The sequence below is a fragment of the Strigops habroptila genome, chromosome 23 (assembly GCF_004027225.2).
Source record: "Strigops habroptila isolate Jane chromosome 23, bStrHab1.2.pri, whole genome shotgun sequence".
In the NCBI taxonomy this organism is placed as follows: Eukaryota; Metazoa; Chordata; class Aves; order Psittaciformes; family Psittacidae; genus Strigops; species Strigops habroptila.
Window position 1 is genome coordinate 1618526 of NC_044299.2, and position 27680 is coordinate 1646205.

The following is a 27680-nucleotide window of genomic DNA, read 5'->3' on the forward strand; positions in this document are numbered from 1 at the left end:
AAATGGGAGTGACATCCTTAAGAATACGCACTTGGTGCTACCTCTTTGGGAAAACCAGGGTAGGAGGCATGTGGGAAAACATGTCACGATCGATGTCTCACCTCTTCAGTTTGGAAAAAGTCATTCTTGCAATTGATTTTATTTCTTTTTTACTTTTGTTTGGGGAGCAATCTTTTAAGTGCTAACGCTTTCAGCAAGATCTCTTCCTTTGTTTCATCATGCATAATCATTGTGCTCATCCCACTATGATTTGGAATAGCATTTTCCCATCTGGAAATACATAATTATTGTGCTACCGTGCAGTATGAGCTGCCAACTAGGTTGGTGCTCTGTTAACACTGTGTTTAAGGGAAGGTCAGAGTTGCATTTCCATGCCTGAATCTTTTGTGTGAGCAGTGTGCTTGATCAATAGATAAGGGAATAATTGCTCTTAACTCTTTCTTCTCCTATTCTTGCATCTTATGCAAGAATCCAGGATTTAGTTACAAAAAGTAACTTCAGGTACAGTTGGACTGAAATGGGCTGCACATGCAAACTGCTCTTCTGGATGGTTTGCCAAAGGTATTGCTACGGTGTCAGGTTTGGAAGAGTTACCAGCAAGGAGTAGTTGCCTTAGGTTAGAAAAATCAAAGCCTGTTTCAAGAGAACTATTAAGTTTTGGCATCTGAGAACCAGGAAGGGATAGGTGATAAGAATTGTGCTCAGGATTAAACCCATAGTAACTTCTGTTTTAATCTTACCCCGCTGTGGTAATACTCTGATGGTTTCGTGTGGGCACGTTAGCTGCTGAACAAAAGGCTGCAGAAATATGCTGGGGAGTTCATGTGAGAAAGCTGAGAGGAAACGACCCCATGAGGGTCCGTCCTGGAGCCGAGGTGCAGAATGGAAGCAGGGACTCTGCCTTCACTGAATACTGGGATCTGTGGTGTCACCGGTGGCTGCAGGTGGGGTAGAAGTGTCACACATCTGACATGAATCAATCCCCATGTTTGTCAGAGCCCCACATCATCACTGAGGGCTGTTTACTGCAGGTTGTGGTAAACCCCAGGGAAAATACCATTTGCCTTTTGAATTGTGGGTGTGTGCCGAAGCATTTTGCAGCAAGATACGGAGTTCTCTTTGGGTGCCTGCATGGCTCTGCTTTTGTTTTGATTCCTGCACTAAAACCAGCCTTGATTTGGAAAATCATCTGTCTGTGCTAGCCTGTCTCCTGGAGAAAGTGCACGCTGTGTGTAATGTCTTGTAGCTGGGCTGGATGGAAGGTTATCAGCACTCACTGTTCTAACAGTTCAGTTTCTACCTTAAGGACGGCAGTGGTGTACCTAGCTACTGAATAAGTGCTGAGTCACGGGGCTGTTTCTCTTGCACAAACTTTAGTCATTTCCTGGGAAACTTTGGTTTTCAGTCTGGTGGTAGAGGGGTAGGTTTGTGTGTTTGGTCTGAGGAATAAATGTGATTTTTCTGCTGTTATTCAGGGCAGAATCACTTCATCTGGAGGTTATATATGCATTCTGAGGTGTCTTGCTTTACTCAGCACAGACTATTATGTGTACGTGACACTTTCTGTTACTCCCCATTTTAATGCATTGGTCTGATGCAGGACTAGTATTAGAAACACCGATAAGTGCTCCTGCATCTACATTCACATTCTTCTCATTGACTACTTGTTAAAAATAGATGAAAATATTTCTCTTGCATAGATTTTGTAAAATTCTATTTGTGACAAAACTTTGGGTTTGTGCCCTTTGGAGCATTCAGAATGGAAAATGCATTTTTTTTCCCTATGACAAGTTGTAGCTATTTAAAAGATTCCCCCCCTTCCCCCCCCAATGAGGATTCATGCAAGATTTATTATTTTTATATGGGATTAAGCTATTTATGTGCATGTGCTGGTTTTCGGGACAACATGTAAAATTTATATGCCTGCACTTAGCAATATAATGTCTTGCATAAAGTTGGTGTTCAGTGGTTGCATTTTGCAGGTATTTGTTAGAAGCAGCAAGCAGAGCCTGTATTTAGTAGGGTTATCAGGGTTAACAGAATTGAGTGATGTATTTAAAGGTTTTAAAGGGTTTTGGACATTTTACCTGTTGTAAAGGTGGATGTTACTCACACTGATAGCATGATTCGAGTTGCTGATGCACAAGTGTGTCAGCATCCTGTTATCACAGGTGAGGATCTGAAAGGCAAAGTGCTTCTGGCCTTTCAGCTCTTCCATGCGAATGAACTAGAGGTATGGCTTGAAGTTTGGCTCCATGGTCATTTGAGCAGCTCAGCTGGGGAAGTGCTTTGAAGAAGCTAATGCTGAGAATACCGGGGTCGCGTTGATGGTGTGAGGACTGCATGCAGTGACGTGTGAGAATGTTCTTATGTCTGCTATAACGAGAAGAACCAACAGAAGTGTAGTACATGTACAAGAGGCTCTTTTATTTACAGTGCTAAGCTTCCAAGCATTTTTCAGTGTCCCAGCCTTGCCTTTGAGAACTCCTTTTGCTGACCCTGGATAGTACTGTTTTCAGCAGAAATGGTAATGATAAGTTACCATGTGTGTCCCTTTTTCTTGTGGGGAAGGGAGGGTCTTTAGCTGAAGTTGAGCTGGTGACATCTCCTTGTCGTTGGTCACCCCCTGCCCATGCACACAAGGAAGACTGACCTCTGTCCTTAGCTCACCCAGTTGGCATCTAAGATTATTAACTTGTAATACATGCGCCCAGACGGGTGGCTGGAGGTCAGTGGATCATCTGCAACTCTGAAGTACTGTTGTAAGGGAAAGAGATTCTTCAGTACAGTTTCAGTAGTTGGATTGCTTGTTTAAAGGTGAAACAACAAAATATTTCACAAGGCTTAAGGCACATAGTAAGTGACTTGTGGTGAGGTGACCTTAAATGACACACACCAAAACCTAACCTTGACTTGCATTCTTTTGAAATAGTAAATGTTGAGATTACAATAGTTTTAAGTTGGTAAAGCAACATTTATAAGCCTTTAGAATTTGAAAGTGTGGAACAGAGTCCGCACAGTGCTGGAGCCAAGTAGACTTGTTGTGTGTATATAAATTAATCTGGAGCTGATCTGTCTGTGAGACTTTTAGTACTGAAACTGTAGCAGTATAATGCTTGTGCTTAACAAACACAGCTTTGTAAGACTTGCTGGGTATTTGTCAGTAGCCTATTCATGTTCTTAATGAGAACAGAATGGTGCTGTTAAAGGGAAACTGCAAAGTGCAAGCCTGTTCAGTTTTTCTTGGGGTGTTTTGGTGACATACAGAGGGAGGAAGGCTTTATTTCTTTCAAGAAATCAGTGACTTGTTTCTGGAAGACACTACGTTGCAGACTTTGGTATTGTCTTCAAGGAGGAAACCTGATATACAGCTTCACCAGAAGGAAGGAGGAGGGAATCTTTGGAGCTGCATCATCATTTGGCCTCAGACAGAAAGAGGCAATTGTCTAAACTTGTTTCAAACACAGTTTTTGTGCTGAAGTTATAGCCAAAGAGTGTTAGGAGTGCAAGACCATTTCACGGGTAGAGTCAGTATGAGCACACAGCCTTTGCTGAAAGATTTCAGTGTTGTCTTTGGGGTTGCTGAAGCCTGAGACTGAGCTTTAAGCCTTGGTGAAACCATCAGGGGGGAGTGCAGGATGCCTGGAAGTTGCCAACCCTCCAGGAAATGGAAGAAAGGTGGTATATACCTACAAATATATAAATTAGGGCAACAACATTTCTTAACTATGTGCTGCACTGATTGGTTTGATACCTATTTTCTGCCTAGGCCATAACTGAGACAGTTCTAAGTGTTAAAGTGCATTCCTTTCCCATTTCAGACTTCTCAAACATGCCACCTAACACTTCAGTCACACTCAAAGACCTTATCTGGAAGTGGCATGCAACGAAAGAACTTTGGGGACTTCCAGTTACACTTGTGGGTTTCATTATCAACAGCTTGGTGTCTACTTCTGGTCAAGGAAAGGAAAAGGAAATCCAAAACCAAGCCCTGCAAAACCAGATTTTATGTTGTATTCTTTCAGCAGAAGTTTGAGGTGATAAAAGTACAGGGAGATGTTGCCTGTCATGTGCCTTGAGGTGAAGCAGGGAAGTGGGCAAGAAAGGCCAAGTCATTATGGTCATTTATAGGGGTGAGACTTGAAAAGCAGATGCAGTGATGATAATAGAGTTTATTTCCTTCTCTTTGTTATAATCTTGTTGCTGTTAAATAGAGAAGCTATCTGTGTTTGGGGGCTAATGGATGTCCCAGAACCATTTCCACGATTCTCTGTCAGCATGAACTTCTAGAAACGTCAACTTTTTGTTTCTTTTAAGCATACATTTTTTTTCCCAAATGCAGTACAAACTGCTTTCAAATTTGACTCTTTTGCTTGATCCAGTGAAGTGTTTGGAGGCTTTGTTGGGGAGATGCTGTGCACTACGTGATCATTTTCCTTAATTTCTCCACTGTAGTAATTATGGTTTTGTTAGACAGTAAATGATTCAGTGTTCTCATTCCAGGGGGGGAAGGGGAGCAAGGATGTTGAAAGAGGAGTATTGTCTGAGCGTAGCAGGATTAGCTGGTGTTACCACCTTGCACTGATTGAGCACCACTGGTTAGAATAGATCATCAACTCTAATTGCTGAAAAGCAGCCTGGCGTCACAGGGCGGTGAGACTCCTGAGCTTTCAGCTTCTCTCTGGCTTGATTTGCATATAGGTGGAACATCCAGGCTGATAGCTGTAGCTCCCCAGGCTTCCTCCTGCCCCGGGTAAGCCCATACCCCTCTGTTTCTTGTCACCACCGAGTTCATCTTTTCTCTTGCACTCCCCATGGTCAGAACATCCGGATGGGATTTGCGTGGTGAGGATCAATTCTCATTTCCTCCCAAGGAATTAGGAGAATCCTATGAAAAAGGAATCTCAAAACCCACTTTTTGCATTTTTCTAGGGAATTCTGTTTCTCAAATGTACACATGTTCAATCACAAACCTCCTGGATTTCATCAGAGATGTCTGCAGTCAGGGTTGTTATCAGGGCATTCCAAGTGGGGAAGAATTGCTCCCCAATTGAGGTTGACTTGTTTCTGCAAACCATCAGTCTAGAGTTATTTCCTGCTCTGAATCCACACTTGTCTATTTGCAAGACCTGCTGTGTCTTGAGAAGCAGGATGTCTTGAAATTCTTCTTTTCAAAATGTTGAGAGAAAAGATGAAATAGGGGGAAGAGCGTTGAAAGGGGGAGAGGAATGGTATGGTGATACACCGTGAGGTGAGGAATTACTGAAGCAACGTAATGCTGGTGCCAGGAGCATGTTCTGTGAACCTGGTCCATCCTGTGCGCTGCAAATGAGCAGGAAAACTGAGCTGGTGGTTCTGCAGGGGAATGTTTCTCATGTGCTGGGGTGAGTTAACCTCTGTTGGCAGTAGAGCTTTGCATTTGGGATGGAAAAACTATGTTACCTATGAGGAGGTAACAGAGTGAGGCAAATGGTATGTGTGGAGCTGACGAGCTGGGTTGTGGTGGTGGTGGTGGGCTGTGTTAACTCTCAGTCTGCTCTGATGCACTGGTTGTGTGTGGAAGTTGAAGATGTCACTGTACCTGAGCTGGTGGTTGCTGTCACTGCAGCAGAGTTGGCAGGAAGGAAGGAGAGGCTGTTCCTCTGCTGCATCAGGGCTCAGCAGCTTGGCTCACTCATGTGTGCTTTAAAAACACAAACCCAAACCCCTGAAGATCCCTGACAACACATTCGGAGGTAGGAGGAAAAATCGTGACACACAAGAATCATTGTGGCAAAAGGGTCTTGACTGAAATGAAGCTGAAGCTTTGCTTCCTTTTGAGGTGAATCCCACTTCGTTAGCAAGGCCTGCTCAGCATGTGGAGGCACAACCATGGCTAGCTTAGGGTATAGATAAATATAGATTACAAGGGAACAGAAACAGTTGTAGCTGGCAAAGGGCCAGAAAAATGTCTCAGCAGTAAGTGTTTGTGTTTATCATTTCTTTCCTAGGAATGAACAAACAAAAGCACCATTTTAAAGCTATAGTGTCAGCTCTCATTTGCTTTGCGAATGCTTTCGTTGTAATACCGCATCTTGTATCTGTGCGGAGAGGGGTTGTGGTTCTTGGGTTGTTTTTTCAGGTAACTGGAAGAATTTAGCACACCAAATGTCACAAAGCATTAATTTATGGGAGTGGGGTTGAGGATTTACCAGGTTTATGTAGTAGGAGTGAATGGTTCTTGAGATTGCCGGTCCTATTGTCTTGGTGCTCTTCCTGTTGCTGTAATTTATGATACTTGGTGAGGAAGTCCGCATTTATGTTCGGATCTAGGCATTTCCATTTCCTGGAGATAAGCAGAGAAGGGATAGGGGGAGAGAAAATCTCTCTCTTAGTGATTCTTTGCTTTAGGTGTCAGGGGATTGATACCAAATTTGGACTATGGATGACCAGAAAGAAAAAGCTTTACATAATAAATTCATTCCACTCATGCAGCATATTAAAGGGGCACTCACTTCCAAGACTGGAGATGTCATTTTGGGTGTAACTCTTGTGGTTGTAGTAATCAGATCCTAATTTTAGAGACCTGTCACCCATACCTGCACACAAGCTTTTTTAGTGAGAGCCTTCTGTGTTACCTTTCCAGTTCTCAGTAGTATCTCATCTCAGCTTTAAATTCCCAAATGCAAACCTGTGAACCAGAATGCCTGCACTCCTTAGAGGATGGGTTTGTTTTAGTAGGATATTAGTGTGGAACAAATGATTAGAGAGAATTCTTTGCTTCCTAGTATGTTCCAGATATTCCCAATATGATGCTATAATACTTAAATTGAAAGCACTGGTATTTGTTTGTCATGTCCTGGTGTTCCTTAGTAATTCCAAAACTTTGTGGCAAAAGTTTTATTATGTATAGTGTGTAACCACCAATGTCAAGAGTCCCATTAAATGTTGTGGAGAAATTAATCACCAAATAACAAGCTGCAAACAAATCTGTGCGTTGCCTCACGAGGTAAAATCCCTCCCAGTGCCTGCACAGGTTGGGTTTTCCTGTGGCAGTCACCCTGTCTGCCACCCAAAGGAACAAATGTGGGGAATTAAAACTGCCTCTGGAGAGGCAAATCTCAGAAAAGCTGGTGGATTTGGTAGCTAAAAATGTTATCCTCCTGGCGTAGAGTCTTTGTGTAGCTCTTTTTTTTGAAGGTGTACTTTTTTTTCCACTGGCAGCATACCTTTCTCCTGAGCTGGATTAATGTAACTGAGCTATGTATTGCAATCAAGCATTAAATTAATGCTTTGGTTGGCATTTCAGTGCTTCATGGACATTCTCATTTTCAGCTGCTGGATTTGTTTGGACTTGTTGGGGCCTGACTCAAACATAGTGTTAAAGGAGTGAGATAAAATGTTGTGTGCAAATGCTGTCCCTCCATGAGCAGCGCAGGTACCCGTCCATTTCAGCTTTCAAACTCTTAGTCGGCAGTTCAAGTGACACTCACATCTGACCATCCAGCACAAAGGAGTGAACTCCATTCCCTTTCCAAGCATTTCAGTACTGCAAAATCACCTTTATAACCAAAAGGGCCAGTTAGCTGGAATGTTTTAGCAGAGACACTGGGTTTGTTCAGACGCTTAGAGCCTAAACCCTTTAATCACCTTTCCTGATGTGGCCCTTCAGATCAGGCTGGATGTGTCTGGCAGAAGGATGCTGTAAGGCAGCAGCAGATACAGTGGCCTGTGCTGCTCAGTGTCTAATACTCCTTTGCCTTGCAATAATCAGGCTCATAGCAAAGCAAACATGCTGTTTGTGATCACTAGTTTCTTGTTATAATACAGAAGGGCTTCATTTTAGCTTGAGAAATAACACCAGATAATTCATGTATGATACGTGTATTTGGTCGCTTCTTTCGGCCCCAGGAGATAAGAGGTTACAAGTGCAGGTCAGGCTGCAAAAAGGCTTGAAATGCTGCAGGGCTTTTTATTTTAATCCCTTCAGGTTTCAGTCTTGTAGTTCTGATTGTAATGTGAGAAAAGGCAGCAGGCAGATGGTCCATCTCCAGGATCAGACAGATTAGGTTTGTAAGAAAGGGAAAAGTTTACTAATACTTTTTTTCTTCTTCTAGAGTTTTTGCTTCTATGGAGCATCTGTCTGTTGCATGCTCCTACCAGCAGGCAAACAGTGGAATTACAGCTATTACCAGATTAATAAAACCACAACCCTCTTTAATATTCACTGAATATCAAACATGATTCAGAGTGTGATGTTCTGGGTCGTAGGTTGTGCTGGTGGGCAGTAGTCTAGAAGGTGACTCTGTTCATCCTTGCCTTGGTTTTCATACGTGCCCTAAACAGGCAGTGGGCTCACTTTATTTGCTAAAAGCTGATCTCAGTTTGATTAGTTTAAGACAAGGCTCTGGATTTGCATTTGCTTTCTTGTTTGGGAATTACTCCATTTTGTTAGCATAAGTTGGCTTTGTGGTTACAGAATATTTTTCATGCACTTTCAGCTTCCCTTTTTAGGATTTCATTGCTTTGATATTCCATTTAGATAGCTGTTCTGATTCAAATTGTTGCATTTAAATAGTGTATATCCCTGATCCCAAGGGAAAGTACAGTATTCTGTAGCACGGAGGCTTTGAAATCATAATGTACTCGCATTTATTTGGTTTCAGGTTTTCTTGAGCATATGCATTGCTGTATTTAGGTGGAACTGAAAAGAAAAGCAGAGAGACCTCAACCTGAAAAATGAGGACATGGCTAAATGAGTTTTCTTTCCTTGGTTTTAGGGGACATCACACAAAAGGGGTATGAGAAGAAGAGAGCAAAGCTTCTGGCTCCGTATGTTCCACAAACCCAAGGTAGGTGCTTGTTTCAGTTGGCATAAGAATTCTGTGTAGCCTTGGCATTAAAGGGATCTATGAACTATTCTGTTTCCTCTGTGTTTCCTTAGTTACACTATGGAGGTTGCAGGGATGCTGTGAAGTCATGGGCAGTATTTTGCCTCTAGTTCACTTGGTTCCCATTGAACTCTAGGGATTCGTGGTAGTTCCAGAGCTGTTTGGTGGGTCTCTGCAGAGTGCTGTGTATTTCAACATTTTGTATGCCCTCTCTTTATCTCCCACATATATAAATCACATCCTACTCCCTTGTCAGCTGAGAACTCAGGGGCTTTGAATCATTCCTAAAGTGTGAGGTCCTGGAGAATCATTCTTGAAACCTTCTTTAAAATGACTTAACTGCAGAGCTGGGCTGTAGTGCATCCTTCTTCCAGCCTCTTAATTCCTTGATGGAGAAACATTAGAATTTTCCTATTTTGTGGGTTTATTGTGCCAGAGTAGCTGAATTCATCTACTTTGAACCAAAAGAAACTGATGTAAACAAAGATGTTTGTATGTAGGATAATTGTAAACTGAAGGATGTGCTGAAAGTAGACCTAATAATTATTATGGGGGTGCTTACCCAAAATAACTGCACTACTGGTATGCTGAAATGCTTAACCATTAAAAACTAATGTGCCTGGCTCTTAGTTTGGGGAATGAATGGGGATGACAGGCAGTCGTGCCTGGACTTACTGTAATTTTCTGAGACTGAACTACTGCCAAAAAGATTTAGAAGAGTGAAGGCTAAAAGTGCATCTATTGACTGTCAGCCCTACATCCGTGGGGAAGGTCCTACGGGGGTTTCTGCAGAAATGATAGCACCTCTTATTCCAGTTGCTTGAGGAACATAAAAGGACTCTGCCACCGTCATGTGGTAACTTGTAGACTCTACCACTCCAAAGCACTTGATGACTGCATTCCTGCTCTCCTCCATCCCAGTTGGTTCTCAACTTTGTTTTGCTCGTGTATTCAACTGAAGCTGGTGCCCGTTCTCTTGTCCAAGACTTATTGCTACAGTGGGTGCCTTATGCACCAAAGAGTAGTGTATTCTGTGTGAGTTAACATACCGAAGGTAGCAAGGCAAGCAAAAACTGGTTTTTAGCCTTTAAATGTGAAGTTTTGTTAAGAACAGCTCTCTGAGGACTTCCCCCTGAAGCAGGATGTGGTAGAGGCCTCTGAAGGCTCGGTTGCTACCTTTATATTGAAGCGGTTTCTGTTACTTAAAGAGACCAAAAAGCAGACTAACCTCTCCTTATGGTCTTTAGAAGTAAGTATTTGTTAAGCAGGTTTTACAGTCTGTCAGTCCAGTGTGTGAATGTGTACCAGTGGAGATCTGGAGCCTTAGGAGGAAATGTGGGCTCCTTCCATATGTCCAAGTGCTGTCTTGGCTCCAGACTTGCTTTTGTCCTGGGGTCTGGTGGAGGCAGAAGCTCTACAAGTTACTTTTCATCTGACAACATGATCTTGTGCCCCTCATGCCTGTCACTGTGCGCACGTTTGGTTTGTTGCAGAAAATGGTGTTTAATTAGGAGGAAAGAAAGCATTTGGCAAGTGTTTTGACTGTCTGTGGCCCTGCTATTTTAATTGTCGTGCTTTTGAAAGCTGCAGAATGAGCTGGAGTTCAGGAAGAGACACAGACTGCTCGGAGGTCACCAATTAAGATAGGATTTTGACTGCTGTGCTGGCTCAGCCCTCCAGCTTTATTTATGTATCTTGCATCCAGTTGCCCCTAGATCTGGGAATCTCCCATTGTAAGAAAATGTGTTAGTCATGCATGAGGAATTCAGCATCAGGTCACTTTGTTAATGAGAAGACAATTAATATAGTCCACAACAGGGGGAAAATAAATTTGCTGCTGGCATTTAGTGTGTTCCATTTCTCCAAGCACCTTCCTGATGTTAGCTAATGGCCTGTCTCCATTTCAGATGTGAAATGAGGCGAAGGCAGCTACGGTGACGTGTCAGGGCATGTCAGCATTATAGTTTGGGAGATGCTTATTGCTAAATGCAGGCTCCATTCACATTGCCTCTGGGAGCTTGCCTCATTATTTTGGAGTTAAGGCAACGATGTTAATTACCTAAAGATACATGTTTTCCTGGTGCAGCATCCATTTTTGTAGATGGAGCTCAGGTGATGAGCTGTGATACTGGGGTTGCTGCTCCTCGGTTGTGTCCTGCCTTGGACAGTATTTCAAGCAGCTTCCCAGGCTGGGCATGTTAAGGAATGCTGCTGGTTTCACTGTTGCTGAACCAAACCAGGCAGGCTCACTGCATGTTACACCACTGACTAAGTGCCTGTGGAATCAAACGGCTGTCATCTCATCCCGAGTGTCTTCTTGATACGTATAACTGTAGCTAAAGCAGAGGTTTAACGCTAAAGCCTTCTGAAACAGACTGGGGCTGGGTGCTTTGGGGTGTTGCTTCTATTGGAGTTGACATTTGCAAGCCATTTGTGAGGACCAAACATTTTTTTTGCCTATTCAAAAAAATGCAACACAATGTGATTTTGTTACAGTTTTGAAAAATGCATTTTGAAACCACCTCTTGAAACTAGTTTTTGCTGCAGTTTGCAGGCAAACCTCTGCCTAGGGAAGGAGCTCCTGCTCAGATTAGTTGCTGCGTATCTGGAGAAGCATTTTCAACTTTGTAGCTCAAACAATGCAGATGCAGGAATGCCTTTGCCAAATGAGCAGCCCTTGCACAGAGACTGAGCTATTCTTGCTATTTAAGATCATGCATTTGGTTCCTCTGCTAATTGTAAAGGAAATTACATTCATGGAGCACTGAAGCACTGTAAGAACCTTTAGTGTAGCTGCTGGAGTGCTCTTGCTCCTGTTCCCTATTCTCGTGATTGTGAAAAAGAAAGAAAAGTGAAGTTTTAAACAAGCAAAGAGGAGGTTGGCATGCTCACTCTATTGAAAAGGTAAACGTGATCGGGTGTTTCTTGTATTCCAGGACCTCAGAGAAAGGTGTTGGAACACAGGAGTAATACGCTCATAAACCTGTTGAGATTGATAACCTTTGAAGTTTATTTAATTGATCCATGAATTTTAGCTGGTTTCTTTGCTTCCTGTGTGAGCTGTCATACATTTCCTGTCTTGGAAGGGTCCTTCCTGACCCTGGGTATTGTGGAATGCCAGTAAGCAGCAGAAAGAACTGTACTGTCAAGTTTTGCTGTCAGCATCATGTTCTTTCATTTAGGAGTTAATGTGGAATATGAACCAGTGGTGAAACAGCTTTGTCTAAACCTGTAAATTAACCACACGTGCTCCAGCTTTGTGTTGTGTAGAGAGTTTCACCCATTTACAAGGTCTGACTTACAGCTACCACAGATGGGGAATTATTTTCTTCCTTGTTCATTGGGAGGGGCATCACAACTGCAAATAAAGCTGTTCACTTGACTCTAGGGAATAAATTCCTCCATATTTGAAATATTACCCAGGACTAAATCAATGGAGCACCTGAATTCTCACTTCATGCCCCATACAAGGCAGAACTAAGATCCATGTAACTACTACTAACTCCTGCAGAGGTCTCTGAATGTCCTAAATCTTGTGAGTTTTCAGCTTTCCCAGTGCTAGAAGACAGCAGCAGTCACAGCCATGCCTGCTGCTGAGCGAGGCAGCAGTGTTCTGGAAGCGCTGTTCAGGCTGACCTGTGAACCTGAGATACTTGAGTTTGTTATTTACATTATATTTACATGTGGCTTGAAAAAAATCATCTTGTTACAAGGAATAGCCAGTCCAACACTAGCATTTCTGTTCAATCCTGTATGCAAACCAGCAGAATAACAGGTTTGCCTGCTGCTTTGCTTCTCTCAGATGAATCTAGCACCTACTGTGCCTGTTATTAATGTAAACATCTATCCCTGTTGCTCATACATGATGCTTATGATGATTCTTTTAATCTAAAAATCTTTTTAGTAAGAAATAAGTCTGAATCTCTAAATCATTGAACCTCTTCCACAAAACACAGGATTGCAGAGCAGTCAGTTCTGCTTAACAACTAAACAATTACAAAATCCATAGCATCCTTCCAAAGGGAATCTGAGATGATTTTTCATGTCTCTCTAGGTTCAGATCCTGCCAGCAGAAACTGCAGCTACAGCAGGATTATTATAAAGGGAATGCCAGATAAGTCACCTGTCACCTGCCAGGCTTAGCTGACTTGTGTTGCTTTGTTGTATAACCATTTGTGATTTACTGTAGCTATACACTTTTTCCCTCGTCTGTGCGTGCTTTGTTAGGCTTCTGTAGCATGTTATTATGTCATAGCAAAATATTTAAACAAAGAGCTTGCTCTTGGTGTGTCTGTCACTTACAGACACATTTGATCCCTTTGTAAATGGAATGTCATGTTTGCCTTTTGATGCGCTGCAGAGCAGATGAGATGCTTTTGCAAGACTTATAAGAGAACTGAACATGAATTTAATAATTCATTTAAAATAGTGTTAAATCTGCTGCTGACATCTAGTGGGTACTTGAATTTGTAAATACTCATGGTCAGAAAGCATCAAGCTTTTCTTAGTCTGTGAGGTTGTCTCGTCTTTGGATCAAAATAAAACTCCCTTGGTTTTGATTAAGGCAAATACATGCTACAACTAAACTAGTTATCAATGAAATGTGTTCCAGCGTGACAGGAAGGGGACACAAACACCGATTCTTTTGCGTGTGGGTAAACAGCTCTTGAATTGAAAATCCTGGTCTGAAGTCCAGGTCTTCTGATTACCACATCCTGCAGCTACACCACAGGATGTGGCTGCCCCATCCCTGCCAGTGCTAAAGGCCAGGTTGGACAGGGCTTGGAGCAACGTGCTCTAGTGGAGGCTTTCCCTGCCTGTGGGTTAGAACTGGATGAGCTTTAAGGTCATTTCCAACCAAAACCATTCTGTGATTCTATGAAGTCTCTTATCGTTTGCTATTCTACTTTTTATGTTGCTGGGTTCTTGTATAGGTGATGGTTATGTTTTGATAAGCGACTACACAACTCTGTGGTGTGGTATCCAAAAAATACCAGTGAAAATGAGGAATAGTATGCTTTGAATTCCTGGCTAGCAGGATATCTTCTTTTTTAACTAGAAATAAAGGTTCTAATTTTTTGGCATGCTAGCTTAAAGAAGAGTTAATACATAAGCTCGGTAACTTGCCTCCATTGAATGTTGGTATCGCAAACGGAACTACTGAAGATTTGAGTAAGAGGTGAAAAGTTGGCTCCCAGGCCAAATAGTGAAGCCAGGGGTTAGGAGAGAGCTTCTTCCAGGAGTATGGTCCCCTGTATCCCTGACTTTTTCCAAAACATTTATTGCTGGGCTAAGTGGATAGCTACTTTGCTGCAACATTCAATTAATATTCTGCTCTTCAGGATGTTGGAAGCTGTAGAAGGTGGTTGAAGACTCCTGCAACTAGTTAGGTGTGATTTGCTGGTATTGTGAGTTCCCTGAGCTTGAGGCGCTTGCCTTAAGTTGTTTACCTAAAACCACACACTATGAAAGTGGTATGACTGGAATTGGAGCCCAGGATTTGTGGCTTCCTCTTCAATTCTCTAATCCTTTGGGAGTTTGTGAGAATTCAGAAGTGGCGCGTATTTAGATGACACAGTTGATCTTCTTTTCGCATGACTTGAGGTGACAACCTGGAGGAAATTGCAGCTCTGTGACCTCTTGGATTTAGTTTTGAAGAAGTTCCCACTGACACACAGATTCATTTTAGAATTGAAACTGCAGAGGCAACAATTCCTGGTGTCCCTGAATGATGTAAAGCGAGAATTTCTTATCAGATTATCTATTTAGCTCCCTGTATTCATGGGAAAAACAAACTTTTCCAGGCTGATAAAGCCACTCACTTCTTGACACACTGAAAGAAGCCAGAACACGGACAAGTACAGGTCTGGTTTTGTAGTTAATGTGAACAGCAAAGGCTCTTGCCACTGGTAAATTACTGGTTTTCTCATCAGTGGTCACTGGAACATTGAGGAATGAACCCATCTTCTCAACATCTTTTGCTATGGGTTTGCTTTTCTTTTCAACTCAAACTTAATTTGGGATAATGATATATTGAGACCCCTTTACTCACTGTGCCCATAGCAGTGATGTCTACAAGGGGACTGATGTAAATGACTATGATCTCTAAAAGCAGTTCACATACATTGCTTTTACCCCAAGTTGAACTGCTAATTCTCTTCTGTCTTCATGCAATAATGAGGATATAGTGCAGTCCTCTTCCCATTGGAAACATGGCAAAACAGGGAGGAAACCATACAAGTCCCAAATCACAAAACACTGAAGTTCATTGCAAATGGCTCTATTAAGTGTGTGGAAGTGTAGGACTTACCTGCCTTACCTACTGTTTAATTAATCAAGATTTATCTGAATCATATCACCTTTGCTTTTGTATTTTGTAATGGATTCTTTAAAGGTGACTTCATCTCTTTTCTCACTGAGAGTTATGTCACCTGCTTCAGATTGCTGTAGAATGTCTCTTCCTTCAAGTGCCTTATCACCCCTTAAAACGAAAAAGGCTGGGAAAAAACTTAAGACTAAGGTCAAAGAAGGGACAGGTTTGTCAACTGATAAGGGTATAATTGGGCAGATGTATTAATATACTAATTAGATCCACTTTACTACCAAAAAAAAGGGGGGAAATCCTGTAATTCTATGGTAAGAGTAAAGTATGGTCAAAAAAAGCTACTTGTATTTCCTGCTCTCAGAGAGTTGTGACTGTTTTCCAGGGGTTGATCCAGCATTACAGAAGGAATCCAAACCTCAGATGCCCGCTCCATCTGCCACTCCAGCCTCAGCATCATCCTCATCCTCAGCATCCAAATTTCACCGAGCTCGCTCAGGGGGAGCCAGAGATGAACGTTATCGATCGGGTAAGGGCAGGGGCAGGAGTTCACCTGGGATCCCTCTTCATGGGGACAAACATGCTGTGTCCTCTCAAAAGAATCAAGCTTATTTGTCCACTGATGGTGGTTCTGTATAAAGAAACATCAGATTTGTAGAACTGCAGCTGCTGAATCAAACAGAATGTGAATAGAAGCAGCAGATAACTCTTTGCCACCTTGATTTTCTGGCTTGAATGCAACTCTTCAGTGCAAATCGTTGACAGAATGGAAAGCTTATTTTAACCATGGCTGTAGGTAACCAGATGCAGTGAAGTGAGAGGTAATAATCTGTTCCTGGAATTGGTGATTGCTGTGCATATCTGCTCTGGGAGCTTGGAGGATGAGAGCTGGCTTTCTTTATGTGTGAGAATATCTTAACTGCCAAAGAGCAGCAGCAATGGCTGTCTAGCACCCTGCTGATCCCTTCTCCGCTTAAGGAAAGGAGAAAGTGGCAGCACCTATTTTTTGTTTCCATCTGGCTTTGTTTTTCATTTTGCTTTAACAAGATTGAAGCTCTCTTCTCAACAGGGGCAAGTAAAGTATATCAGCTCTACCTTCTCCAGTGACCCTGCTGTCATACACCACCATTGCAGAAAGCATTAGAAGAGCCTAGTTTTCTGAATTTTGGAAAAGCATAATTAAAATATATTGATCTGAGAAATTAATATGAATGGGCTCTCCCTTGTTGTAGTATGTTTTTAATAAGTAGCCTTCTCATCACCTGTGAGGTGTCTTCCTTCTCGATGTTCACAGGGGGATGGAAGCCTCATGTCCTAGCCTGTTGCAGTTACTAATCAGCTCGTATTTACAGCTGCAGTTAGTACCTTTTAAGATTTACATGAAACCTGCATCCATCCAAGGTTTTGAACATAAGGTTTTTCCTAAATCAGACAACTGGCTCGGAATTTGTCAGTTTATAGGCCATAGTTGCACACTGTTAGCTTATATACATATTTTAAGCATATTTTAGGGTAATAGTTGGCTGAGGGGAACAATCTGGTGGGGTTGGGGTTTCTATAAAAGTTGCTAGAGACACAAGAATATAATGCCTAATCCAGAGGATTCCAGACTAAAAATGGTGGCCTTGCTATTAGCTTGCTAACTTTAGAAACCTCAGTTTCCCTGTTTTTAAAGGGAAAAAAGGAAATGTTACTCATGAGATGGCAAAATGCAGTTGTGTGCTCAGGTACTGTAAAACGGGGGATTGCATAAACAGCCAGCAGTAGTTGCACATGTGTAAGCCTGGTGTGTTCTTCTTCCTCCTCTCCTGTTGCAAAACAGTGTGTGTGTGACCTTCTGTTTTGCAGATATCCACACAGAAGCAGTTCAAGCAGCACTGGCAAAACACAAAGAACAGAAGATGGCCCTGCCCATGCCAACAAAAAGACGCTCCACCTTTGTTCAGTCTCCAGCTGATGCCTGCACCCCTCCAGGTTAGGCTCTTGCAGTGTTCGTGGTTGTGTGGAGGGTGAGGTATGCACCAGGAACAGTTTCCAAAGCAAGAGGCTGCCCGTGTCAAAATACTGAACCCCTTCAGTACATGTGTGGTAGTGTGTTACTCCTGTAGTTCTCTTACTACATCTGAGCAGCTGCTTGTTTTCATGGAGCTGCTGTTAGGGCTGTGAAAATGCCTCCTCTGCTGGGAGCTTCCAAAGAATCAATTGGCAGGAGCTAAGCAGGATTTCTGGACTGAGGCTGCTTGTTTTGCTTCCCTCACACCTATTTCAGTTGCTTAATTCACATTTTGATTTTGTTAAGGTTGAATATTTAATCTACAGGTAAAGGATTTGCAGCAATGTACATTTCTGGGCAAGGACCTTGGAGGGGGTCCTGTGGGATTCCACACCTTGCAGGACTTTTCCTTCCTAACCCCTCCCATGTAATGGCTGCAGCAGAATTCCTTGGATAACGTGGTGTCTGAACGGTGCATGTGCATCAGATATTAATAAATCTCTGTTTTCAAGCAGCTGTATGCACTGGCTTAAAAATGAATATGTGTAATCTTCAGCAGTGACTTTTATGTTGTCTCTCATTGTGCAGAAGCATCACAGTCATTTGGATTGACAAAGACATCTAATACTATGAATTCATATCTCATTGTGAATTCATATCTCGCTGAAACTGCTCTGCTAGGCCACTTCACTCATTCTTGTACCTCTTCCTTTTCCTCATACTTCTTTTTTCTTTTCCTTTCTACTGGGGGCTAGTGCATGTTCCTGGTGTCTGCTTGGGTCTCAGCTTTGTACTAATTTGTCCAGGATGACAGCACATTGAGCTCTGGTCACTACACATATAAAGGTTAGCACTTAGAGTGTGTCTGGAACCAGGCTTTTCTTCAGCTCCTGTCTGCGTTCTACTTTGGCAAGTAGGTGGAACATGATTCAATAATTGGATTTAGAGTATAGGCAGGCAATCACTTTGAAGAACATACAATATTTAGGCCAAAGCCCAACTGAATGTTTGCATGTAGCATTGTACAACTTAAGATCCCAAGTAATGAGTGCTTTCTTCATGATAAATAAATAATGAGCTCACAGCTTTAGGACACGAGGCATCTGTTCTCTCAGAAACGCAGGATGCAGTTCCTCATTGTAGTTTGCTCTGTTTTGTTTTGGGCTTGGTTTTTTTGGGCTTGTTTTCTGCAATTGAAAGGGACCCATTTAGAACATCAGACAAAAGCATTTTCTGCACGTGGCCCTGGCACACTTGTTTCCCAGTGCCTGCATTCTGCTTTGTTCCTGTGAACTTCCAGTTTTGACAATGATCCTGACCCCTCACTTTCCATTTCAGAATCACCAAAGTTAGGCAAGACAGCATCCGATATTATAGAGTAATGGAAAATTAATGAAAGACATTATTAAACCTAGGGAACGCAGGGGAAGGATATTTTGTCTGAGGAGGTGAATCTGTTGTGTTCTGTAAACAGGGGCAAACCACTAGGGGTAAATGTGTTCACACAGGAGGTGTCTGCTGCTTTAACTTCTCATTTGGCCAATGTAACCTTGTTTGACACAGCCTTGGAAAAAAGATCTTCATGTTAAAAGAAGCCATTGGTACATGGATTGGAAAGAGAGCATGTTCCATGTGATGTGCTTTTCCCTAAGCAGCTAGATTTTCTTTTCTGCTTCCACACAGACACGTCTTCCGCATCCGAGGATGAGGGGTCGCTAAGGCGCCAAGCTGCTCTTTCTGCTGCATTGCATCAGAGCTTACAGAATGCTGAGTCTTGGATCAACCGATCTATTCAGGGGTCATCCACATCTTCATCAGCATCTTCTACACTTTCCCATGGAGAAGGCAAAGGGACCAGTGGGTCACTAGCTGATGTATTTGCCAATACTCGAATAGGTAGGAGATGGGTACGAACAGAAAAACTGCTTCGAGTTCAGATTGTGTTAATAAAGCTGGAGTTGTCCATTGCATAAGGGAAATTTGGATCCAGAGTTTAGTCAGTTTTGATGGTACTTGCTAGGATTTGTTGGAGTTGTACCTTCACAATGGTTTTTGTCCTTAAGAATTTCGGAATATTGAGTTGATTGCAAATGGGGAAGTTGGGAGCAGGAGCTTGTGGAAGTAGAAAAGACTCCAGGGTGTGCTGACAGCACTGAAAGGATCAGTAGGCACAACTTTCTTTCTGTATACTGTGTTGCTTATGTCTACAGCTGTTGGAAGCTACTGTGTGTACAGAGCTGCTGTATGCAAGTAGCATTTGGCATCTGTGTCCTGATGAATTCCATACTGAGTGGGGGAAATGCTGTGTTTTAACATTCTAATTTTGCTGTAAGCCCTAATGGTTTATTGTTTGTGTTAGAAAAGAAAAAAGAACCAAAGCCAGCCATATAATGAGCATGTAATTAAAGAATGGTTTTAGCAGAGTAAAGATTTAGCACAGATCTCTCATGACTAGTCCAAGAAAGAATCAGAGCATCCAGGTATTGAGACAACGGAGCAAAATCTACAGATCTGGATACCCCAGGCTCAGTTTTTTGAGGCTCTGAGGTGCTCCTTGCTGCTGATGCTTCTGTATGAAATGGCAAAGTTTGGTTTTGTTCTGTGTATGTTTGTCTTCTTTTATTTTTATCTGCTGTTCAGGGTATTACTGCATCTTAGGACATGTCTGTATGTTGTGTGCTCTCTGCTTTTGCTTGACTGGGTTGGGGCAAGCAGTGCATAGAAGTGCTGGTGGTTTATAACTTAAGGTTTTTTTTATTGCTGTTATTTTTGTTTGTTTATTTGCTGGGGTGCAACTTGTCTTCTGAAACAGGGGAAATTGCCCATAAAATGCAGTCAATATAATGAATGTGTCTTTGAAGCAGAGAGGCTGTTTTTAATTGGAGTGTACAGAAAGCCACATTACCTTTTGTAATGAGTTAAGGTAATGCAGCTTTTACCTACAGAATAACTACTTTAATGAATATTTTATGCGAAAGAGAAGATTTAAATCTATGTTGGAATTACACTTGCCATGTAGATGCCACATTCATCCCGTGTTAACACCTAAATTAAATGATTAGGAACTCTCTCATGCAATTTTATACATCTCTAAAAAAGTCCTGCAAATGTTTGAGCTTGTACAAAATCCAGGTTCCTTCTAGTGATCTTAGAAGCTCAATACATGAGACACATTCCTGACCACCGTATCTCCAAAGGCATGCAGAAACAGAGAGGTTTTTTTGCCTTAGAAAGACACACAGAGAATCAACATCCAAAGCCTTTAAGTGGGAATGGTTCAGTATCTGACTTCCTTCAGACTCTCTGAGTCTGAACATACAGTTTCAAAGTTGGGTTTTATCCTTCATAAGCAATAGTTGCTGGTTCTACTAAGCTAGAATAGAACATTCTTGCCCTATCAGATGATTAAACCTGCTATGTTGTATAAAGAAATCCCATGTAAGCAAAAACCACTTATTTAAGAGACAATTGATGGGAGAATTACTGAAGGATGTAGAGGTACTCGCAGTTTCAAAGCTTACAAACTCATCTGAAAAGCAGAACAGTGTCTTGCAACTTAAAGCAGAAGTAAGACCCAGCTCGCTCTATTCACTAGATTTTATTTAACTGCTGGCTCACACAGTTTAGCCACCGAACTGGAAGAAGTTTGAACCCAACATGATTTTTTGCTGATGTGCTTTAGTCAGTAGCCTGCCGCGTGCTTTGGTTTAGAAAGCCCTTACTGACCAAAAAAGTTAAATAGTCTAATTCTAGCAAGAGAGACGCCTGCATAAGGTGATGCAGGGTTTTGTTCTGGGGCTTTGAATGTTTCAGAGCTCCAACTTGTTTTTGTAGTACTGAATGTCAAGAGATGGAGCTTGGTTTGAAGGTTAGAAAGCAAGAATAGGAATTCTTTTTGCTGAACCATGTTCCTGACATGGACAAAGCCACTCATCTTGTGCCTTTGTTTTCTGTTTTCCAGAACAGATAATGTGCACCTCCAAGAGCTACTTAATATAGGAAGCAGTGTGTTTAGTTTTAATAAGAGCTCCCAGACATTCAACCTATTAAATTCTTAAGATTGTTGGTAACAGGTAACTAACACTTTGCCTGTTCCATCTGAGAATAAAGGTGTATGTTAACTGCCATCTCAATTTTCTCCCTTTTCGTAGAAAACTTCTCAGTTCCCCCAGATGTCACAGCAACTACCTCCTCTTCCTCAGCACGCCCAGCAGCGATCGACCTTCCTCCTTCAGGAATCGTGAAAGGCATGCACAAGGGATCTAACCGCTCTAGTCTCATGGATACTGCTGATGGTACGGAGGCTTGCAGAGCACCCAGAAATGAGAATGCTCTTAAGGAAGGACTTAAGTCATAGCAGCCTTCCAATATCTGAAAAGGGCTACAAGGATGCTGCAGAGGGACCTTCATCAGGGACTGTAGCGATAGAACAAGAGGTGATGGGTTTAAACTGAAACAGGGGAAGTCCAGGTTAGATACAAGGAAGAAGTTCTTCCTTGTGAGGGTGGTGAGGTGCTGGAGCAGGTTGCCTAGAGAAGCTGTGGCTGCCCCATCCCTGGCAGTGTTCAAGGCCAGGTTGGACACAGGGGCTTGGAGCAACCTGCTCTAGTGGAAGGTGTCCCTGCCCGTGGCAGGGGTTGGAACTGGGTGATCTTAAGGTCCTTTCCAACTCAGACCATTCTATGATTCTAAGTCACACGATTTATTCTCCCAACTCAAGTTTATCTCATTTAAGCACTTCACAAATTTGAAATGGTTATGGCATTAGCATTAACACATTCTTGTGCTGCAGTTATGACATTGGCATTAACCCATTCCCATGATGCTGCAGCAGTTACCTGCTGTGTACTGAACTGGAGAAAATCATGGGAGGGGTAACAGGCTTTTCTCTTGTCTACCACTTTTAAAGAAAAAAGATTACAAATACATAGGTAGGCTGATTGTTTTTAAAAGCTTTTATTCCTGCAGCCCCCAAAATCAAGGTAAGATGAATGAAATAATGTAATTCTTAGCTCCCACGAAGCTGATAATACTCACTCTGAGCTGGTTGCCATAAACCTTTGTGCTGAGGGGTGGCATTAATGCTTCTGCTCTCGTTGTGTCCCCCCTCTGCTGGCAGCCTTGCACTGCAGCTGATCAATACCACAGGCAGGGCTTACAGCAAGAGTGGTGTATCAGGCACAGATAGAAATCAGGCTTTGGAAGGGAGAAAATGCTTTAAAATGTATTTCTATTACTAGCATTTATGACCACTGAGTTAATACAGAACCGATATAATACTCCCTAATGTCATCCTGCACTGGCACAACCTTTTCTAGTGGAAGCCAGTAGTTGAATGAGTGTGTGCACCAAGAGAAGTATCCTCTGGTGGAAGGTAGGAAGGAAGGAAGATGTAAATGATAATAGACATGATGGACAATTTTATTAGACAAGCTCTTTCCCTCCAGGTGTTCCTGTGAGCAGTAGAGTCTCCACAAAAATTCAGCAGTTGCTTAACACCTTGAAAAGACCTAAAAGACCCCCCCTGAAAGAATTCTTTGTGGATGATTTTGAAGAAATTGTGGAAGGTAATAGCACCAAATAATGTTTTTATTCATCATTTGTTATAAGCACACAGACATGCCCAGTGCTGGGTTTATTTATGCCATTGTTTTTGAAGTTGCCTCTGATTCTGTTTGCAGCTAGCAGTAGCCTTCAGTAGTCTGAGACAAGACCAGAGTCTGAAGTCATATAGTGTACTGCTGAGCTTTGGGTGGCTCCTCAACACTCAACTTCATAAGAAAAATATTTAAATATGTGTTTTAAACTGTTGCATTTGCTTAAGCTACTTGAACTCCCCAGAAGGGATTGTCTTTACTGGTAGCTTCATTACAACCTTAAGGTTGTAAGGTTCTTTTGTCCAATTCTGTGTTACATTCCTCACTGTTGTATTGAATACCTTTAATAGCACATCAGAAGTCCATGTTCATGATGTTTTGTGCAGGGCTTCATAGGAAATTAAATGTGATGGGGTGGTTAAACCTAAAGATCATGAAGAAAAGCATTTATTTTCAGTGCGTCTTTCTAACTTACCTGTCTGGTAACAAATGGACAAAGATAAACTGGAAACATTCTTGAATCTTCTGCAGTTCCACAGCCTGACCCAAATCAGCCCAAGCCAGAGGGACGTCAGATGACACCAGTGAAGGGAGAACCCCTGGGAGTTGTTTGTAACTGGCCTCCTGCCTTAGAAGCAGCACTGCAGCGCTGGGGAACCACACAAGCTAAATGTCCCTGTCTGACAGCACTGGATGTTACAGGAAAACCAGTTTATACCCTCACGTATGGTGAGTTGAGCCCTGCCTTCTATTGCTAAGCTGCTCTGAAAGAGCAGTAGTGGATAGAACACAGGGCTGATGGTCTAAGTGTGGTTGCAAATCCCTTCCTGGTTTTTGAGAGCTTTGTAGACAAAACAGTGTAACTGAAACAGAGGACGTAACTGTAGGTGATAAAAGCAGTCAAGACTTGAAATATTCTTTTGTATGCTCGGTTGATTTAGAGTTGTGCAAGTCTCTCTTCTTTGTGTTCTAGGCAAATTGTGGAGCAGAAGTCTCAAGCTGGCCTACACGCTGCTTAATAAACTGGGAACCAAAAATGAACCCGTGTTAAAACCTGGAGATAGGGTAATGAGTTTGGGACTGTCTGGTTCTCCCTCTGAAGTAAAAAGAGGGTTTGGGGGGCTGTAACTTACCACAGGCACTATAATCTTGTTCTTTTAATAGCAAGACTTATCCCAGGGACAGGCTATTTGGGAAAGAAACGTTTGTGATTTTTCAGTCCTGCTGGCTCTTCTGTAAGCAACTTCTTGGCTCTGGACTTTGAAGTACATCTAAGGAAGAGCATTGCACCTCTGAGAGAAATACAGAGGTTTAGATCTCTGGTTTTGCTGTGTGTGCATCTTCATGTGTATGGGCCCACGGGGAATGCTGACAGTACTGTGTGAGGAGCTCATGCACATACCATACGTTCGGTGGAAGAAAGAGTGGTTGAAGATGCCCTGTGAGAAATGCTGTGGTAGAACGTGTAATAACACAAGGTTTAGTGACTTTAGTCACTATAGATGTGAACTTTGCAATTTTTCCTTGTATTTCAACTAACAACATGTTTTTGTGAATTGTAGGTAGCTCTTGTTTATCCCAACAATGACCCAGTCATGTTTATGGTGGCATTTTACGGCTGTCTCCTAGCAGAAGTCATACCAGTGCCTATAGAGGTACCTCTTACCAGAAAGGTAACGTTGATGGAGCTTAGAGGAGTGATAGGCTGATGTGGGATGAAAACCAAGTCAGACCATCAGCCTCTGAAAGTGTTTCACAGCACCAAGCTGCTGCCTTAGCAGCTCTGTACCAACACAATGTGCAAGACCTTTGGGAACCCGGAATAGCTGTTTAAAAATGGAAAAACATATTGACCAGAGAGCTGTGCTGAGCAGCTGGAAAGGGTCGATCCACCTAAATGCTGCAGTCTCCATTCTCTTATGCAAATAGTTTATATGGTACAGATAATATTGTGAATCTGCCCTCCGATCAATGGGAAAGGAGTCTCATTTCCACCCATACTTAGCATCTGCCAGTCTTTTGACTTTGCTGAAGGTGCTATTTCTGAAGACAGAAGGCACATTTTGTAAATTCTTTGCTCAACAAAGTGTTTTCTTTACCAGAATTCTTTCGATGTTGCCATATTATTGCCATGTCAAGAACTGTCTAAAACTATAGAACTTGATAAGACAACACAAAGGATACAGGATAGTGGCAAACACATGGCAAGAGAGGTGGTAATGAAATGGTCCCTAGTCTGGTAATACTATGGGAGTCACAGAGCTTTGCTTTCATTTGTCTGCAATGTGACAACTGCTATAGCAACCAAACACAAAGTTAAAACTTCTCCCAGTATTAGCATCTTAGTGAGCAGCCTCGTTTCAGTGGTTTTATCACTGTGCATTAGAAATGAGTTCCTGGGCAAAGAGAGGTCTCTTTATTTCAGTGTAATTATGTGTTTTGCTTTTTTTGTCTCATGATTCCTCTTTGAAGCATCTGGGCTTCCATTAATGAAAAGAAATGGGGTGTGCTCGATGCCTAGATGCTGGGCATGAGCACTTGGTTTTGGTGGATTTCACATCCAATGCATTTTAGTCTTGCCAATGTAATATTTGATGTGTAAAGAGTTCCATGTGAGAATCACCAAATTTCTCTGCAATCTGTCCCCAGTTACATAATCATTTCAATTTTGAATAAAATGAGTTTAGAAGAGCACATTTGGTCTGTAGAAGATGCAAGAGCTCTTCTGCATTTTAGTGATAGTTTATCATTTTCCTATGGACTTCTATTGGCTTGTGGGTATGTCTCTGTTTTCACCCAGCAGGTCTTTGTGCTGGATGCTTATCATGTTCCAAAATGGGTTATTATCTAAGCTCAGAAGCAGTCAGTTTCAAACCATTGCCAGACATTGCATGTAGGTGGAGAAGGACAAACCAAAGGAAACAGGTTTTGTGGACATGGGTTGGTTCTTCTTTTAGCTCCTCATATGATCCATAATGTTACCATCCAGTGACCAGAGCATTACCAAACCTTGAATTTCGGTGAGGGGAAAGTTGACTTCTGTCATCTTGAAACAGGAATGACTTTTTCCCCCTCTTCCCTCAGGATGCTGGTGGTCAGCAGATTGGTTTTCTGCTGGGAAGCTGTGGTATTGCTTTGGCCCTCACCACTGAAGTTTGTCTGAAAGGGCTTCCAAAAACCCAAAATGGAGAGATTGTGCAGTTTAAAGGTTAGATCAGTTGTATACTTGCTTTTGATTGTACTTTTGCTGTAGCTGAACTGTCCGGGGGTAGATTGCAGAAGTCTTGAATGCATTTTGCACGGCAAAGGGAACAACTTTCCTGATAGCATCGCTTAACTATTGTGGGGTTTATGCATATGGATTGATAGATACAGATTGATCCATGTGTCTGACAGAATTGCTTCGTTGTTCTGGAAATCACAATGAATCCACCTTTACAGGGCAGGGTTGTCCTTAGATCCCTTCAGCAGCATTTGGCAGGTTCAAAAGTAGTTTTATTAACAATACAACAAGCTATGTTTAGAAATACTGCAGGGATCTTTCCTCAGCAGAGGAAGTACCTTGTTGCCCACTGAACTCCCTGATGAGAAACAAGATGAACCTTCTGGCTAGTAGCTTGGCTTGGTATTTTGCTTGTGTAACTGAACATGTACAAATGATGGGGGCTTAGTGTATTTTGCAGCATATAAATCCCTCAATAAATAAACTGGTGTTAAAGTACCACTTAATTTTGGCTCCTAGGTTGGCCCAGACTCAAATGGGTTGTGACAGATTCAAAATATCTCTCCAAATCTCCTAAGGACTGGCAGCCCAACATCTCAGCTGCAGGAACTGAGCCAGCATATATTGAGGTAAGTAGTGAATGGGGAATAGAAAGTAGTTTCCGTGAGCTGAATTTAATGCTCTAATCACCAGGGAGATAATACTTTCACCTCAGTACCTTAAACTTCTCACTTTCTAGCCACTGAAACCAGTCTTTCACTGTGCACAACCTGCTGTGAAGCTTATTTTAGTTTTGAATACCTCTGTGGCCTTGGGCACTGCTCAAAATGAGTTGGAGAGCACTGTTCTTGTTCCAGAAGGCTGCTAATTGAGACAACTGAGCTCGCTGAGCACTTGCTAACACAGATTTCTGCTACTACTTAAGCCAACAGCATCTTGCATTTTCTGTTCTTCCTAGCAAAGCTTGTTTTCGTTTGCACACCTCAGTAAGGCAAATTCTAGGAACTGCAGTGGTTTAAGTAGTAACAGAAATTTGACTTTTTTGTCTCTTCTGCAGTACAAGACAAGCAAAGAGGGCAGTGTTATGGGTGTTACAGTGTCCCGGATTGCCATGCTGTCTCACTGTCAAGCCTTGTCTCAGGCCTGCAACTACTCTGAAGGTGGGTGATGTCACAGGAACGTCAAAGGAATGAAGGTTCAGCAACATTATGTTCAGTGTTTGCCTCTATATTTTAACAGCTGACTATGAGTAACCAGTACACAACAGTATCTACTTCAAAGAAGGGAGGTTGTAAAAGACAAAAGTGCAGATTATTTCTCTGCCAAAAGAGAAGTCTATCTATAACCTTATTTTTTTTTATCCAAACTGCCATAGTGAAAAGGAATAAAAAGCGTGATTTGCATCACATCTAGGAAGTGAACAAGTCTCTTCTGATGAATCAAAAGGGGAGCAAATGAATCAAAAATGGAGTATTCTTCCAACAAGTTTGAGTTCCCCTCTTGCTGTACTGTACACCCATTAAAGTGTCTTTCCAGCTTCTTGTTCTTGATAGTGTGTGTAAATATCAAAACACCTCTTGTTCATTCTGTACTAGTTGCATGAGGCTTTTTGGCTAAACCAGAAATGGAGATTGGAAATTGCTGGTGGGATTACAGAGAGTTCTACAGGATATGG

General features: G+C 42.1%; 1 protein-coding gene across 5 annotated transcripts in view; it reads left to right on the forward strand.

Moving 5' to 3' along the window:
- Positions 1 to 27680, forward strand: part of DIP2B (disco interacting protein 2 homolog B) — a 66347-nt gene that overhangs the window by 19271 nt on the left and 19396 nt on the right. For 3 of the 5 annotated variants that reach the window (XM_030510674.1, XM_030510679.1, XM_030510675.1), the window contains exons 2-13: positions 8760 to 8831; positions 15578 to 15721; positions 17041 to 17166; positions 18869 to 19081; positions 21337 to 21480; positions 22633 to 22752; positions 23314 to 23511; positions 23756 to 23847; positions 24345 to 24455; positions 25867 to 25990; positions 26525 to 26634; positions 27063 to 27165. In XM_030510674.1, the coding sequence (XP_030366534.1) occupies positions 8760 to 8831; positions 15578 to 15721; positions 17041 to 17166; positions 18869 to 19081; positions 21337 to 21480; positions 22633 to 22752; positions 23314 to 23511; positions 23756 to 23847; positions 24345 to 24455; positions 25867 to 25990; positions 26525 to 26634; positions 27063 to 27165 (1557 nt within the window). The remainder of the gene's footprint in view (positions 1 to 8759; positions 8832 to 15577; positions 15722 to 17040; positions 17167 to 18868; positions 19082 to 21336; positions 21481 to 22632; positions 22753 to 23313; positions 23512 to 23755; positions 23848 to 24344; positions 24456 to 25866; positions 25991 to 26524; positions 26635 to 27062; positions 27166 to 27680) is intronic. The other 2 variants (XM_030510676.1, XM_030510680.1) reach the window with 2 other exon arrangements.